General features: G+C 36.1%; 1 protein-coding gene across 1 annotated transcript in view; it reads right to left on the bottom strand.

Annotated features, from left to right (window-relative positions):
- Nucleotides 1-380: 380 nt before the first annotated feature.
- The window catches only part of Dhx15 (DEAH-box helicase 15), a 43,387-nt gene continuing 25,160 nt past the window's right edge, over nt 381-18,607 (bottom strand). Inside the window, exons 7-14 of the mRNA XM_006976092.4 lie at nt 13,692-13,778; nt 12,878-13,027; nt 12,407-12,515; nt 11,614-11,805; nt 8,710-8,832; nt 5,569-5,759; nt 2,065-2,234; nt 381-946 (exon numbers count right to left, since the gene is read on the bottom strand). Coding sequence (XP_006976154.1) covers nt 829-946; nt 2,065-2,234; nt 5,569-5,759; nt 8,710-8,832; nt 11,614-11,805; nt 12,407-12,515; nt 12,878-13,027; nt 13,692-13,778 — 1,140 coding nt within the window. The 3' untranslated portion in view covers nt 381-828. The remainder of the gene's footprint in view (nt 947-2,064; nt 2,235-5,568; nt 5,760-8,709; nt 8,833-11,613; nt 11,806-12,406; nt 12,516-12,877; nt 13,028-13,691; nt 13,779-18,607) is intronic.

Here is an 18,607-nt window from a genome sequence, read left to right on the forward strand (position 1 = left end):
ACTGTTCATCTGAGTACAATAAGATCTGACAAAAATGCATTTAACAAGGTAATAAATTATCAGCCTTATGAAATGAACTTTAAGGAGAATGAGGAGAAAGCCATTCTTCCATTATTCTGTCTCTGGGGATCCAATTTCAAAAACTATTACACACTTTATCCCATTAGATCCCATACTGATTATCCTAACAAAGCGCTACATTATGCTCTTTAAAACCTGGCTTTAATGACTACTGTACCTAAGGAGCACTCCTTTCGAAAAATGCTAAATATGTAATAACAGTATGATTACAATGAGAAAAGAAAAATCGCAACCCTTGGGAAAAGCAGCTGCTATACTTAGAGACTAGAATAAAAGATACCAAAGGACTTGGGCCAAGATTAGTATAAATAGACTTTATTGAAGTCAGTGCCTCTGTACGGAGACAGAAGATTGTGTCTACATAAGCACAAGTTGTAACATTTCACAACTTCTAAAAGGAATGTCAACAATTACAACGATCATGCATACCATGGTCGATAATCACATTTTAGAAGCATTTTCAACCATTTCTAAAGAAATGCTTGTAACATTGTTATATATAGAACTACTTTCAATAAACTGCAAAACATTGATCGACTTTTCCAGTATGAGCTACAGTGTCAACACAAAAGGGAGGCATAAATGTTTAATTTATGAAATCAGAATGGAATATTTACTGTAAAGAAAAAATTAAAAAGCTTTCAAATAAAGGCCATTATTGAACCAACATGAAGAGCACAACTTGAACTTGACTTCATTCATCTTTTAAAGCTGTCCTCTGAATAACTTCAGTTCTAAGCAGTGAATTCAGTACTGTGAATATTCCTTGGATTGAAGTTTGGCAATAATGCGGTCCAACTGTCTCTTTGCTTCACACTGTGGGAAATTGCTCATGTCATAATATTGAGGGGCAATTTTCACCAACCTGTCCAGAAGGGGGGGGGGGGAGGAAGTTATGAAATCAAGATTTTAAGTAAGTACCAGTTACTAATAAGCTAGGAATTAATCCTATCACTGCTGAATAAAGGCAAATGTTCAAATACAAATCAAAGATAAGAAATATAAACCTACATTTTAATGAACATCACATTTAGAAATGTCAGCTAAATAAAAATACTAATTTTCTGTTAATTTATCAACTTTGAAAAAGTATCAGAATTAATTTTCAAAATATTTACTTGCATATGACACAATATAAAAATAATACAAAGCTATGAAATGTTTCATTTGACCACACTACTTTAACCCATATTTTGAAGGTTATGCAAATGTGACATGTTCCATAAACTATTTGAGAGTCAAATAACTTCATCTTCTCATTCTCAATGTTTTAAAAACAAATGTATTGCTTATGAAGGCTAACTATACATTTGTCCCCTCCTCAGCAAAACATAGGATAAGACGGTAATTTTCTACACGTTTGAAGTGTCAAAAGTCAAAATCACTGATGCATGGGAACTGTAAAATACTAAGTGACACCACCTAACATAAATGCCTTCTAGTCCACTCTGGACTGACAGACATTTCCTTAACTTATAAAATGGTGAGATGGGTGGGTAGGGAGGAATAACATGGATAGCTAGCATTCTGCTAAAAGTTGAGCTGTCAGTCATAATTAGAACTTACTTGTAGAAACTAATATGCAAACTGAGATACAACTTGATGTAATTTTTATCTTTACATAGGTCCAAAAAAACCCAACATTTAATAAATAAGGACAAATAAAATACTTTTAATAAAAACAAGTGAATTATTAAAGACGAACATCTGTAACCAGAGACTACACAAAATGGCACCAAAGAAAGTCCTGATACTATCCAAGTCCCTGCCCACACCAAAATTCCCACTGTCCTCTCACCAAAAAACTGACTAATAACCCATCATACTCTGTAAATCCTAGATCTATGCATAAGAATATATACATCTAGCTGAGAAGACCAAGCTATACAATGAGCAGAGAAGGCTTTATTTACTACAACCAGAGCCAAATTCTATCCACAGCAAACTACTAAAATTGAAATTAAAATCAAAAAGTATGCTTACCATTCTGGCTTGATATCTGTACATGTCCGGATATAATTCTTCGTTGTCAGCACAAACTCATTATAAAGCACCCATTCAGGCTTGTGATCAAGCACAGTAGAGGGATGCAACTGGACCACCTGGTTATCTTTCACAGTTAAGTAATGCCCTGTTCGTTCTAAATGTGCCACCTGAAACCAAAACAGTAACAAATGAAATAATTCCAAAATAATATGAGATATTGACAAGAAAACAAGCAGACTCAGGCTTATAAAAAAAAAAAGAAATTTTTTTTTAAGATTTCACACACACCTGTGCCTGCCTATCTGTGTACCACATGTATGGCTGCCTGAGACCAGACAGAAGAGGGTGCTGGATCCCCTTGGAACTGGAGTTACAAACTTAGTTACAGACCTTGGTTGTGAGGATTGAACCCAGGTCCTCTGGATGAGTAGTCAACACTCTTAACCATTGAGCCATCTCCCAGGCTTCAGGCTTATTTTTATTCAAAGGTTATTACAAAAGGAATTTTGCAAAATAAAGTCACATAAAATTCAATGTTCAGTATTCCCAAAATTTTACTGAACATAGGCACACCCATTTATGGCTGCTACCATGCTACCAGGGCAAGGAGAACTAAGAGGTTGTGACACAGATTTGATGAATACACACAGCCTATTATCTATTATCTGGTCCTTCCTGTCTCAGACATTTCTGGACAAGGCTCTACAGAGTAGATAAGTAAGTAGCACCACACTCATAGCTGAAGTAAAGAAAACAAACCTAAGCAAACAGAAAACAGCAGCCTACAAAGAAAATGGTAAGAAAAAAGCATGGGAACAGAGGTCACATAATTCTTTCCTGTATTTCTTTGACTAATAATACACTTAGACTGGTGGCTGTGGGATCGTCTTTTTGTACTATTGGTTAATGAAGAAGCTGTTTTGGCCTATGACAACACAGGACATAGTCAGGCGAGAAATCCACGAGAGATGCAGGGAGAAGGCAGAGTTGGGAGATACCTCTAGGGAAGCAAGATGTAATAGAACACAGGTAAAGCCACGAGACAAGTGGAGATACATAGATTAATAGAAATGGGTTAATTTAAGAAGCTTATTGTTAAGCTAGCTAACAATAAGCCTGAGCCATAGACCAAACATTTTGTAATTAATATTAAGCCTCTGAGTGATTATTTTATAAAAATGGCTGCTGCCCAATTGGGACTGGGCGGGATTGAGAAACTTCAATCTACCAACTGGTGATATGTAACATCTACCAAACACATGACAAAGTTTGACCTTTCCAATTCTAGAATTCTGCATAATATGAATCAATGTCATTCAATAAATATTTATACTAAATACATACTACTAGATGCCAGGTAACATTTGTTGATGCTTCTAAAAACAGGTGCTGAGATACTACAGTTTTTTAACACACACACACAGAGTGCTCTATCTACATGTATGCCTTTATGACAGAAGAGGACATCAGATCCCACTACAGATGGTGGGAACTGAACTCAGGGCCTCTAAAAGAGCAGCCAGTGCACTTGAGCCATCTCTCTGGTCCGATAGTACAGTTCTTAATCACAGCTTTATCAGAGTGGGGGGGGGGAGTGCATGCATGAGAGAGAGAGAGAGAGAGAGAGAGAGAGAGAGAGAGAGAGAGAGAGAGAGAGAGAGAGAGAGAGAGAGAGAATGAATATAATTAAATCTAGGGAAAAAATATTCACTCCTAACTGCATTATTCACCTTATACTACAATAAGCATTCTTCTAAGCTAGAGACACACATTTGCATCCCAGCACCTGGGAGGTAGAAGCAAAAGGTCCACTGGAGCTCCAGGCCACCCTTTGTGGAAACCTTTTCTCACAGAACCACCAACCCACTTTTCCTGTTACTTTGATTCAAAGACAGCTACTTGACAGAATCTCCTTTGGTTTTACATGATGGAATCAAATGCATCCAGACTCCTAGCTGCTGAACAGATAGATAAGCTTTGAGGCTGGCTGATGTACTTAGTTTAAGAAATATTCAATGATAGAATAAACAAGCATGAGCTAGAAGGGATGATTTATTGTACTGCCAGAAGAATTTTTCAGGTATCATTTTGATTTATCTGACCCTTAAAATAACTTTTCAGTAGCTGGAGAGGTGGCCTAATAATTGAGACCACTGGCTGCTCATGCAAAGGTCTTGGGTTCAATTCCCAGAGCCCACTCAAACTCAATTTCAGATGATCCGACACCTCCAGCTTCACCAGGCATGCAAGTGGTCCAGACATACAAACAGGCAAAACACCCATACATAAAAACATTAAAGATGCTCAGGGTATTCATCTGGGTTTTTTTTTTATTCCACTTCCAATAACCTTTAATACAGTACATTTAAATTAAATAACTTATAAGGAGGAAAAATTAAGAAAGGCTTAAATCAAAAGACTTGGATTTTGCAGTATCCCAAGTTAGTCATAAATACCAATGTGCACTATGTAGAAATACAAAATAAATGTAGTTATTTAGATGTGGAAGACACAGGGAAGACACTGGAGAGATGGCTCAAGAACTAGCTTCCAGAGGATCCAGGCTTGATTCCCAGCACTCACATGCTGTATATATTTGTGTATACACAAATATAAATATGTGTATGTATACATGTTAACACATTTCCAACTGAGACCAAGATTTTGAGAAAACTTAAAACATTTATCCAAAGGGCTGAAATAAGAATGCTTATTTCAAGAATATTCTTATAAATATCTCATAATTGTACCAGAAAATGGCCAAAGTATCCATTTGTTATAAAACAAAGACTCCAGTTAACAGAAAACAAGTATTTCTAAAATTATATCCAAACAAACAAGACTTCTAGCTTTGCTAATCAAGGTACTAACTTATTACTCATTAGACAGGATTCTACCCATACTAATTCATTCAAAGAAACTAGACAGGATTTAGAACCAATTTTTATACATACTCCCCAACTCTAACCAAACCAAAAAAGGTAACTAAAAAGCAATTACACGAGCAATTATAGACTCTTGATCTAACTACTTACCTGTTGTTGTTTTTTCTCTTTTGGGGGGCATACCACCCAGCTCCCAAATAAATTATACAAGGAGGCTTAGTCTGAATTATGAATGCCCAGCCTTAGCTTGGCTTAGTTTCTTGCCAGCTTTTCTTAAATTATCCTTTTACCCTCTGGGCTTTTCCCATTCTCTTACTTCTGTAAATCTTACTCTTACTCTGTGGCTTGCTGTGTAGCTGAGTAGCTGGCCCGTGGAGTCCTCCTCCTTCCCTGGCTAGTTCTCTCTCCTCCTTCTCCCCAATTTCTCCTTCCATTTATCCTCTCTGCCTGCCAGCTCTGCCTATCCTCTTTCCTACCTTGCTATTATTGGTCATTCAGCATTTCATTACACCATCATCAGATGTTTTAGACCAGCACAGTAACACAGCTTCATAGACTTAAACAAATGCAACATAAACAAAAGTAACACCTTAAAGTAATATTCCCCAACACTTACCTGCATAAAATAACCAGTAACCAATGCTTTTCTTATATTAATATAATAGTCCCTGCTTGTGAAATCTGTACTTCGACGAGGCAAATTAAATCTGTCCATAATTCTTGATAGCTGCTGGCGTACATTGTCTGCAGACATCAGGGACCGGTAGTTAATGAAGTTGTCATAACACCACTGAACAGATTCATGATCTAAAAAGTTGAAGGGAAGGAAAAAGGGTCACCATGAATCATCCACACAGAAGAAAATTCTGAAAGGTAACTTTTTTAAAAAAATAGGGCCGGAGAGACAGCTAAGTTGTCAAGCATGTGTACTGCCTTAGCAGAGGACAAGTGGGTGGTTCCTAGCACCCATGTTGGGCAGCTCACATTGGGACACCTGTAGCTCCAGCTCCAGGGGGATCTGAAGCCTCTGGTCTCCTTTGGGCACTTGCATTCCCCCACAGACAAGACAGACACAAAGACACACATACATGAATAAAATCTTTAATAAGAATAAAGTATAAACTAAACAACTAAGAGAAAAACATTTACATAAATAATTTTCTCTAAATAAATTTTATATTACTAACTTTTCTTAAAAAAAACAATAACCCTTATTCAAATGAATTAAAAGAAACAGTACTAAGGTTTCTGACTAATAGATGGCAAAACAATGATTTTGAATCAATGGTTCTTAGCAAATTGAATTATTTACCTATTAACAGCCACCTGGCTGTTTCCAACAAAGGATTATTAGACACTGGTAGATTCAGAGAACTTGGTAAAATGCCAGATTTTGCTCATTTTCAAAGAAATCACAGCCTTAACTGAAGGAAATCAAATACAACATTAAGTAATGAAGTGAACTTCAAATAACTAGCATGATGCTCTCTAACAGTGCCTGAACTGAGATGTTAGACTGTGACTGTGGCACACCAGCCTCAGCAATTTACAAGCTTTAATTGTCATCGGTGTCTTCCAAGACCTGTGAATAAGCACGTCAAGTACTAATAATTTTACTACATGTATTATGAAAAAGTAATGATTTCTTGAAAAATTTCCAATCAACCCAGTATTATTCAGCTCAAAGCCTAAAACGTATGAACTATATCAAAAGAAAGAATTCTTTTTGGAGTGACCTGTTTTTAATTACAGCCATGAAAGAAAACTACATCTGCTTCACAGATCTTTTGATATTAATAAATAAAACTGAGGGTTGTCAAAGTGGAAAAAATGTGAAGGAAAAAAAGCATTAAAAACTAGACCATATTGATCTTCCTCAGCTAGTCTATCTGTGGTATATCATTTTGTCCTCAGTGCTGAGATTTAAGCAACTATAATGTGCACTTTGTCTTAAACAGACTAAATAAGTACATAGGTTCATCATTATAAAATACATTGCCATTTCAGAATAGAGAGTAAGCAGGAGTATGAAATACATCTTCAAAATAAAGAATATGACTAAAAGTTGGGCAATGAAAATCTCTAAATTAAGGTGTTGCTGATTTGCATACCCTGATCAAGAATGAAGTTTCTCATTTAGAAATCAAACATCAAAGACTAACAAGAGCTGGGTGTGGTTAAACACACCTGCTGTCTAGCTACTCAGAAAGGGAGTGTCACCTAAAATCAAAGTGGCTTGGGTAAATCTATCAACTAGCCAACTGACTAATCAAATGACAATTTTAGTTAAGATAAACAAGTGTCACCTGATGGCTCTACCATATTTCTAAATTGGTAAGAAATAACTCAATGAGACAAAAATCTAAAACTAGTGCTACCCACTCACTCCTTACAATGCTAAGAGCTACTCTTAATATTCAAAGGCAAGCCAAATGCAGATTAGAATGAAACCTCCCACACACAAAGGTGTTAAAACATTTGTCTGTACTGTACAGACATTAAAATGTCATCTTATTAACATAACATCTTAAGCTGTCCCGTATTTTCTATCCATAGTCCCCAGTGAAAAATACCTTGACCAGTATTTAAAGCATACCTACAAGTCCAATGTACTCAATATTTTAATTAACAAGATTAAAAAAAAACTTAAAAATAGGATATAAATAATCAAGTAATGGTAAGGTATCTGGAAAACTTTGTTTTTAAAAAGTTCGTACTGTAAAAGGTGGCAGTTAGTGAATAAAGGCTGACTGTTTCGCTTTGAAAGAGTCTGTTCTATCACACACATCTGCTGCCTCTGGTATAATGCAAGGACCGAGTATCGTAACGGGCCTAAAAAACAAAAAACAACCAAGGCTTGCCACCCTTTCCTAGTAGCTACAAGCATTTAGTATAAAATAATCATGTCTCTAAAGAATTAGTTATTTTCTAATTTTTTTCTCCCCTCTTGCTTCTGCCCCTACTACAAGAGGCAAAGTAAGACAGCTGTGGATATCCGCTGTTTCATGTTTTCACCAAATTCACCCACCCAAAAGTCAAAATACTTACATATAAAGATTGTTTTAATTCCATAATTGATTTTAAATGAAATTGAGGATATTTTGAAAGCTATTTTAATTGTAACAACTACAGTATTAGAAATTTGAGAAATTTAACATTTAATAGACAGTTACTGTTTTCCAGTTTTTCGGTTTATTGAGACAGGGTTTCTCTGTGTGGCCCTGGCTGTCTGCAAACTCTTAAAGATCTGCCTGCCTCTCCCTCCCAAGTGCTAGGATTAAAGGTGTGTGCCACCAGCACCTGGCTAATGTGTTCCAGTTTTATAGTGAGAAATAATACAGGTGACCTTTTCCCTTCATGTTTACAGACCACTTGCAGTTAATGACTGAGAACAGTAACTCAAACCTATTCTTTCTGTTTGTTGGTTTTATTATTGAAAAACATACAATAAATAGAAATAAAACGTGAAACACATCACAATTTTTCTGTTAGTAGTAAATTTATACAGGGCTCATTTTTATTACTGTATTTCTCAAGTTTTCTATGATTGTTCCTTTTTCCCTTATTATAAACCTAAACAATTTTGGAAAAGATTGGCAATTCTATTTTAAATGCTAGTCAGGAGATTTTCAAATGAACCTCTGGATTTGTAATGTAAAGTTGTCACAGATAATAAATGAAAGTGAGATGAAGAAACATCTTCTATGTTGCAAGTGACGTTTAGACAAAAGAGTTCCTTCAATCTAATTTTACTTACTTTGTTTAAAAGCGTGGTAGACATTCAGCAGTGTCAGATGATCTCCATCTATGTGGGCAAATCTCATCTTGGCCTCATCTGCAGCTTTCTTGGCCTCCGTGGGGCGAACAAAACACTGTGGGACTAAACAAGGTTGGTATGGGCCCAACACAAACGCCCATATCGATGAGTCACGCATTCACAGATAGAGGAACAAGGCCTAGCTAGGTCAGTTCACAGAGCATAGGGCAGGGCAGGATGGCCTCCAACTGCATCTTGGACTGTTTACTACCTTGATTTGGTACATCACCTAACCACATCTGTAAGACAAGAGGGTTTCAAAGCTACAGAGTACCTGATTATTTTAACTAGATCTAAAAGTAGGCATCAAAACAGCTATTCTGAAGGCCATCAATTACTAGAAAGCTCAACTTATTTCAAAAACCAGTGCTGATAGCTCTACCAATAACCAGAAATATGGTGTCAATAGCCTTTTAATAAACTGATTTTTCAAAAGGCCATCCATTCACCCCACTGAATGGCTGTAGTTAGGAAGCTGTACTTGCCCACTGAATAACTAAAACAACTTTGCAACCATTCTACTGCCACATTTCTATCAAAATTGTTTCCCTAAATCTGTGGCTATTACCAACTGGTGGGTATCACTATTAGCACCGGTAAGCACAGCATATGTAAACACAAAAAAAATTAAAAAATAAAAAATAAATAAAAAAGAAAGAAAGAAAAATTAAAGAAATCTCGGGTTTGAAGATAGCAGTAGTGGTGGAAGGTTAAACCGCCTTAGAATGAAGAAAATTCAAGGCTGGGATATTCAATCTAATGTTGCAGCATTTTAATTAAAAAAAAAAAAAAATCAGTAAATAAAGCCCCAAGTTTAAAAAATTTGAATCAAACCCTCAATATAAAAGTAAATCCAATATTAAAGAGTTGACAATTAGTCGAAAACAATCAATATTTCAAGGGTCATCAAAATATTGAACTACAGTAGATTTTGAGCCTCAACATTAATTCACAAACTTTTAAGTTGTTACAAAGTATGCACTACATTTTTTTAAAAAAAATACAACCTTCCTTAATTCACTTTAGCAATTCCATAGTTATCAAAATAAATACTTAACAAGCTTGGGACTTTTTGATGTATTCTGAAGCTTTTATAACCTTACCAATAAAAATCATGAATTATCAGTTCAGATAGAAGAAAATGGGAATAATCGACAATGAGATCAAATACAGTATCAAATTATTCTTTCCCATACAGTTTTCCCCTTTAAAGATGAAAGTAGCCAAACAAAGACATCGATGCAGTCATAGTAAACATTAAAGGTCTTGCTTAATGTAACTGAAGCAAGGTAACTCGTAAGTACAGAAACATCTCACAGCTCTAAACACTAACAAAATAGCCACCAGAGTTGAACAGGAATAAATAGACCCCATAGGCCTCTGGTTTCTAACTCAGAACCTCAAACTAACTAGCAAACAAAGCTTCACAAAGCTCTAACTGCTTTTTGGCATGACTTTTCCCTCACTGCACATTTTAACATTATCCAGAAAATGGCCTGTTTTTAAAAAAAAAAAAATCACTTAATGTTTAATCTCTTGATATCTAAAAAGACAACCACCAGTAAATTGTTTTCCCTAATTCCTACTAGGCATAAGACTAACATCTAACTGGATGTGTTCACTCTGACCACAAGGACCAACTGTAAAGAACTAATACTCTAAACACAACAGTACTGTTTACTATGTCTGATAGGAGAACCCACAGGAAAAAAATCCTGGCAGGTAACAGACAAGCACACTAATAATTCTTGCCCTAACTTGCCTCTAAAAACTAAAATCTTGGGAGAAATACAACTGGGAGAATATAACAAAACATATAAGCAAGGCAGACACCAACCTACCACCACCTCTGCAAATGAGACAATTTCTTTAAACATTGACACTGCCCTGCCCATCTGCTCTGAGTCTGATCAGTCATAACTCTGCAAGAAAACATTTAGCTACTTCTTAAATAAAAGTCACACCGTTAGAATATACCATACATCTGAACTATGCCATAATTTATATTTAGAAAGCTTAATTATTCTTTAATTCCAGAAAATTTGAATTTATGGCATTAAGTAATCAGGACCAATAAACCACTCTGCAATTAGAAGTCAGTTCTCTCTAGTACTGAAACTAGTAGTATACCGTAGTTTGATTTTCAGTATTCTTATTTTCTACTTTTAGCTTTAAAAGAAAAGTCATTTGTTTGCAACATTTCCTCTCCTTTCTGGAAATCTAATTTCCAAGTTAGATTAAGTTTCATTGCCACTAAGAAACAGCACTATTTTCTCAATGTAAGGTCTAAGTTTGTAAAATTGTCATGTTTATCAAGAAGTTATATTTTTTAACCAAGTGCTTTTCTGCCATTTTAAGAGTATCAAAATCAGATTGTGATTAAGTCCCAAATGATACATTACTACTTCTCTGTGACACTAAATCAGAAACTCATGTTTGTCACTGAATACACACACGTAAAAAAGGCTCAATTTAAATGTAACACAGGCTCACTGAAGAGTGTCAAACACTAACCAAGTTTTTGTACTTTCAATAGACCTTTAAAATAACACTAATGGATCTAAAGAAAAAAATGCAGTTACGCTTGCATTCAAACTATTCCTATTGCAATTTCTATTTGTACTCAAAAGAGCCAATGTTTTCCTTTATTTTGTAAACAGAAACTTTAGTTTTGTAAGGGTTTTATAAAGCTATTTAGAAGGTATTTAGGAAACAAACTAAGTTCCTTCAAACCATCTATTAAATCTACTATCATGCTGAATAATGATAATAACGATAAAAACCAACAAAGGAAGTTCACCCAGACTCTGAAGAGCTGGGCTTTTGGTCCCTCCCCTCTATTACCTGACAACATAGCAGTAATAGATAGGACCTCATTAGAACAGTTGTAGTCACAACTTGCAATAACCATTTTAGCGAGCTGTGGATCTAGAGGAAACTCTGCCATCATGGATCCCAACTCAGTCAGATCTCCATCATCATTTAAAGCAGCCAAATAATTCAAAAGTTCTAGGGCTCTCATCAGAGTTTCAGGAGCTAAGGGAAAAATTAGACAAGTTGTCTTAAGTAAGCAAAAAAAAAAAAAAGACAAAGTGCAAACTATTATAAGCAATCTCATTCTTCACACTATATTGGACCCAGTTCAGAACTCAAATTGTCATCAAATTCAATAATACAGATATAGCAAACAACACTATACTAAAATGACGTTCAAGCCAGGAATGGTGGCAAATACCTGTAACTCCTGCATTTAGAAGCCAGGAGAATCAGTTCAAGGATGTCTTTAGTAAGACTGAAGCCAGGACAAAATTACTTTTTCATAAAAAATTAGAAATATTACAATTTTTACATTCCTCTGCCCTGGCAATAAGTCAGTTAACCTAGATTCCAGGCTAACATCTAGATGGGCTTATTCGGTCACATAACTGCCACCTTTTTTAAAGTTGTAATACCACTTCATAAGACCAATCTTAATGTATAATGGAGGCAAAAGGTAAAATGTACTTAATATACATACACCACATACACACACACACACACACAATACACAATACACATATACACACATGCTCTACAGGATACACAGAAAAACGTCTTTGGTTAACAGAGGTGATAAAGGTCCTGATTTAAGTCATACCTGGTGGGTCCATAAAATCAAAATGTACCAAATCATCAATACCAAGCTTCTTCAATTGTAATACAACTGATCCTAAATTAGAGCGCAAAATCTCAGGATAGGTGTTATCCTAATAAAAGAAAAACACATGTTATGATAATAATACCCTTAGTCCCTGTCTCCTTGTTTTAGTATTACATACCTTGTATGTAACTATCCCATGGGGAAAAAAATACTTGAGAATTATACTAAAAGAAAAATCAGGCCACTCCTTCCAACTACCTCTATAATGTATGTGTTTTAGAGCTAGCCACTTCAACTGGACATGGTAAAAATAAAAGATATATCAAAGGTTATACCATGACTCATTCAGGGTAAAGGTAAAGAGCTTAGACTCTAAAAATGTTAGGTGAAATAAAGGAAGTTCCTTTCCTTCAATTAGAACATCACATTTAGTCTTCTAAATACACAAGGTACAGCAATACTCCTTACCTGCATTTCTGTTTTATAAGCTTTCTCTGTGTAAAGCCGGAAGCACTTTCCAGGTCTGGTTCGCCCAGCTCGACCAGCCCTTTGCTGAGCTGAAGCTTTACTAATTGCTGTCACCAAAAGAGACTCAACTCTGATTCTAGGATTATATACCTATTGGAATGGAAACAATTAATGATTCTTTCTCCAGCGAAACACAAAATTGAGCCCAATACAATCACTCACAGGCCATGATTAATGCCGAAATAAAAGGTAGTTTTGCTGACCATGAAAACCAGCTCCCATGATTAGAACTGCTCACTCATGTCATGATCCACCTTTCTTTCAGGCATTCTGGCTACCGTTCCAAAAGGCTGAGGCTGAAACATTTATCAGTCTCTTTTAACTTAAACTTAGCTATATTCTTTAGTGAACAAAGAATTTTGCCTGGCCCCTGCCAAGAAAGGACAGACAGCCATTTAACATGTTGGTTGTTTTTTTTTTTTTTTTTTTTTCCTTGAGACAGGGTTTCTCTGTGTAGCTTTGGAAGTTTTCCTGGAACTCACTCTATAGCCCAGGCCGGCCTCAAACTCAGAGACCCATCTGCCTCTGCCTCCCAAGTGCTGGGATTAAAGGCATGCGCCATCACTGCCAGGCTTAACATCTGTTGTTAAGAACGGGCAGTAAGTAACTTAGTTAAGTTAGTTACATATATTCACTTTAATTTCTGAAAGCCAAAATTAGGGAAGTAACCCCCAAAATGACTTTAACCACAAGATGAGCAAGCATTAAGCACCCTCAAGCTCACACTGTATGAAGCTAGCTCCAGAATAGTTACCTTTTGCTTTGCAAATCCAGGGTCAATCACAAACACCACACCGTCTATTGTCAAAGAGGTCTCGGCAATGTTAGTTGACACCACCACCTGTTCAGGAAGCAAGCAACATTACCATGACTTAAAGCTAAGACACTGTCATTGACAGAGGACTCTTAAATCAGGAAATAAAAGATCTCAGACTTTCTCTTCAAAGACTAAGGCCTGAAAAGACAAACTAAAAGTGCAATATTAACCATTTCAACTTACCTCAACAGTAATTTTTTTTTCAACACAACTTGATTATCAACTACACTGATTATCCAAACAAATAGAAATGTAGCATCAGCCGGGCGGTGGTGGCGCACACCTTTAATCCCAGCACTCGGGAGGCAGAGCCAGGCGGATCTCTGTGAGTTCGAGGCCAGCCTGGGCTACCAAGTGAGTTCCAGGAAAGGCGCAAAGCTACAAAGCTACACAGAGAAACCCTGTCTCGAAAAACCAAAAAAAAAAAAAAAAACGAAATGTAGCATCAAAAGGAAAGTAAGCAATAGTTTATAAAATCCCTTAATTGAATGAATGTCTTTTCAAAGTTCAAACAGCATGTATTTCTTTCAGTATTTTCAGGCACTATTTACAAGAAAAAGTTTACATGTATAACACAAGCACACACCCCAATAGTTTGAAGAAAAAAAAACGACAGGAAAAAGTTAGAATCCAGTAAGAATTGCAGGATTCTTACAATAAAATGTAAGTTTTACAAAATAGAATGCAGTGTCTACTGTACACACAAAGCACTGTTTGGGGAAAAACAAAAACATTTTACTAACAGGGAATAATACTTGATGTATTCAAATACTATTATGATAGTCTTCTCCCAAATTTGCATGTTTTTCCGATTTTAAAATGTCTTCAGAAATTTAGTTTGAGAGGGTTCATTCATCTGAGAGAGTGCTTAATTAGCAAGCCCAAAGAACTACATTTATTTGAAGACAGAAAAAGGGGGGGAAAAACTGGTCTGACTTGAAAAATGGTGTTAAAATTTTTTTCTACAAGACAAAAGTGGATATTTCTTTCTGGTAATGCTGATATCTGGAGACATGTATCCAAGTAGTTGACACTGATGTATCAAAGTATGCTCCTACATAGCCTTTATAATTTGGAAAGTGAGATTATAGACATAGAAGGTGCAAATGGCAAAGAAATGCTTTGAGATTTAAAAGGGAGTTATCTTCTACATGAAGATAAAATAGCTCCTAGCACAGGACTTGAATGTTAACACAAAATTTCTCAAAAGAGAAGAGCCACAAGAGGGTCAACTTTGCCATGGATCTTTATGTAATGTAAGCACAACGACAAAAACACAGAAGAACTGATAGGACATGTATTTATCTCTGTTCTTTCACTTCAAGAAAAAAAAATGTAATTCAAGAGCCTTAAATTCAGTGACTAATGTTTACTACTTAAATAATATAGACAGTTGTTATTTTCTGATGTCATTATCTAATGGGGAAGATTACCGAAAATACCAGCATAAAACCTTGGGTCTACCAACAAGTATTTCAGAACCATTCAATGTCAAAAGGTTTCTTTTACACTGGTCAATTAAAAAAAAAAAAAAAAAACTTGACAAATGGCAGAAGTTATTTTCCTATCTATAGATTACATATTCATACAATCAATAATTAGAAATGAAATAAACATAAAATATATAGTACTAACAGAAAGAAAAGTACAACCCACTGCACTATTCTTATAAAAAGCCAAGTTTTTGTCGTGACTGGAACAAAGATACACAAATTGTCGAAGCTACAAATCAAACCAGAGTAGTATCAAGTTATTAATATCCCTAAGTGTCAATTTGCTTTTAAAACTCTACATATTAGACCAGTTAACAGAGTTGTGAGGAACAAAATTAGAGATCTGATATTTTAAATGCCATATAAACTACCAATAACATATACTCCTGACTTCTACATTTAAAAGCTCATGGTTCTGAATACATTTGGGACAGTCAAGGAAGACGGTTATTTTGTGTTATGTTAAAAGCACATTTCATGGGGTTCTTGTAATATACAATGTGATAAAATTTCTTGATGTCATCAATTCTGAGGAATTAAAAATAAGCATCTATGTTAGAACAGAAGCAATGTTCATCACTTGATAGTCAATCTTCAAGTAGCATATAACCTCTGGATATGATGAATAAAAAGAGATGAAGACTCACATCATGTGCAAAAGGTGGTGGGAAATGTCATCATGCTGCTTAGAATATCAGTAACTTATAAGCTCTGGTGGTTTGAAAGAAAATTGCCTTCATAGGCTCACAGGAGAGTGGAACTATTAGGAGGTGTAGCCTTGTTGGAGTAGGTGTACCTTTGTTGGAGGAGGTGTTTGAGCTCTGGGGTCTCAGAAGCTCAAGCCTGTCCAGTCTATCACTGTCACTTCCTGCTGCCTGGGGATCCAGATGTAGAACTCAGCTACCTCCCCAACACCATGACTGCCTGCATGTTACCATGCTAATGGCCACAATGTTAAATGGACTAACCTCTGAACTGTAAGCCAGCCCCACAATTAAATGTTTTCCTTTTTAACAGTTGCTGTAGTCATTAAGACCCTAACTAAGACACAGGCACTATATTTTTCCCCTAAAATTTCAATATTTAAAGACTATGATGTCCACAAGTAACAAACATCAAGGAAATCAAGACTATGGAGACAGGTTGTTTCGCTTAAAAAATGAACCAGGCGGTGGTGGCACACATCTTTAATCCTATCACTCAAGAGGCAGAGGTAGGTAGATCTGAGTTTAAGGTCAGCCTGGTCTACAGAGCTGGTTCCAAGAAAGCCAAGGATACACAAAGAACCTTGTCTTGAAAACACACATACACACACACACACACACACGACCCTCCAAGTATTTAAGAAAAAGTAATTATGCTAACTCAGCAAGCTCTATGTCATTATTGTGTTTGTTGCTAGGCAAAAACCAAATCACAGTGTGTGGAGTCCTTCAAGTCTGCAGGCTTTTCATTTGACACTGAGGTCTCTACCACCAAAAAGACAGGATTTAAAAACCATGAAAGGTAGCTTAGAAAAAAAAAATACACAAAAGTTGTTAGAATTAAAAGGGCAGTGGTGGCACATGTCTTTAACCCCAGCACATGGGAGGTAGAGGCAGGCGGATCTCTGTGAGTTTGAGTCCAGCCTAGTCTACAGAATGAGTTCCAGGACAGCAGGGGCTACACAGAGAAATTCTGTCTCAAAAAAACAAACAAATAAAAAGATGATTTCTTCTATAGCCTTGACCACTAAATCTTAAAATAGCAACTGCATTGAAATAACACCACACACACACACAGACACACAGACAGACAGATAGACACACACACACACATTTAATAAATGATTAAGTAAATAAATGAATGAAATAAAAGCAAGATATGGTTTATAGAGATGCTTTGCAACCTCAGGTAAAGCAAGTAGTAAACCTCATCTAGATGTAACAGTTAACCATCCAATTAGGAACTAGTCAGCAGACAAAGTAATCTTGAATTAAGTCAAGGGATTTGCATAGGACCAGTGGGAATGTTACAAGTCTTTTCTAGACTGTAACTTTGTAATAAGTGTTCAAAAATAGCCTTGCAAAGTGTTAAAATCTCAGGACTAAGAAAATATCTTAAGGTAAATTGCCCACAATTCAGAGTAAGTTCTCAGTTGGCACCAGCACTAACCAAAATTTCTAAGAATTCTAAGTTATCCTCAATAACTAACCAATAAATGGAACCAATATTTAGTCCACTAACTGCTCTTCAAATACAACTCAGGGTGCCTGGACTGCCCTTAAATTAAGATAATTTGCATCTTTAAGCCACCAGAACATTAGGAGGAGTGTTCCTTGCCATTTCAAAGACATCTTTTTTTTAAGAGATAGGGTTTCTCTGCGTAGCTTTGGCTGTCCTGTAACTCGCTCTGTAGACCAGGCTGACCCTGAACTCAGAGATCCACCTGCCTCTGCCTCCTGAGTGCTGGGGTCAACAGTGTGCACACTACTGCCCAGCTCAAAAACACTGGCTAGTACAGTTAACTATCATCAAATAATGGATCAAAACTTCTCCACTCAAAACCATGGAATCAAGTCCACAAGGGCCAGATCCCTTTTTACTGAGCAATCCCTATTTTGAGGCTTAGTAAACTATAGGTTAAGCAACAGAAAAGAACCCAGCTAACTATTTTAGCCTGGAATGGTGTTTCATGCTGGTTATTCCAACATTCAAGAGACTCAAGTAGAATGTCTGTTGAGATCAGATGGATTAAAATGACTCTGTCTCTTTCCCTCCTCCTCTCCCTCCCCCTCCTATTAAATCCTGCTGCATCTTTTGAGTTTAGTGACATACTTCAAATAAATCAGTATTTTAAAACTATAGACATACAAAATACAAATATTTTTTACCAATAGTGTTAAATTTCAGCCCAATGAAGTGTATTAGATCAGAAATTAGTAGGAACGTTTTCAAGTTAACTCACTGCTCTAGTAATTTTCAGAAGTGCAGTCTTATTTTCAAGACTATTCAAACCTATAATCTTAACATCTTAAATTATTTTGAAACTGTTACTGAGCATAGTGCCTTAGTTGGGGTACCCTTGTTCCCTTACCTAGGCCAAATGCACATCCCTCTACCAAAAGAATGTTAATATAGTTCCTGTCCTCAAGGAATCCACGTATTTATGCAATGTGGTAATGCTTCCCAGTCTATATAGTTAACATTTAACACTTACTAACTTAAAATTCTATTTTCTTACAAAAAACTCTAGGAAAGGGCCAAAGCACTGAGTTAAAAAACAAACAAACCAACAACAAAGCACTTAGCTGGGGAGTGTCGTTCATCTAATAGGACAAAGAGGCCATCTCCCCTCCCTTTCTTGTAAGTACCCTTCCA

Source organism: Peromyscus maniculatus, chromosome 10 (genome assembly GCF_049852395.1).
Source record: "Peromyscus maniculatus bairdii isolate BWxNUB_F1_BW_parent chromosome 10, HU_Pman_BW_mat_3.1, whole genome shotgun sequence".
In the NCBI taxonomy this organism is placed as follows: Eukaryota; Metazoa; Chordata; class Mammalia; order Rodentia; family Cricetidae; genus Peromyscus; species Peromyscus maniculatus.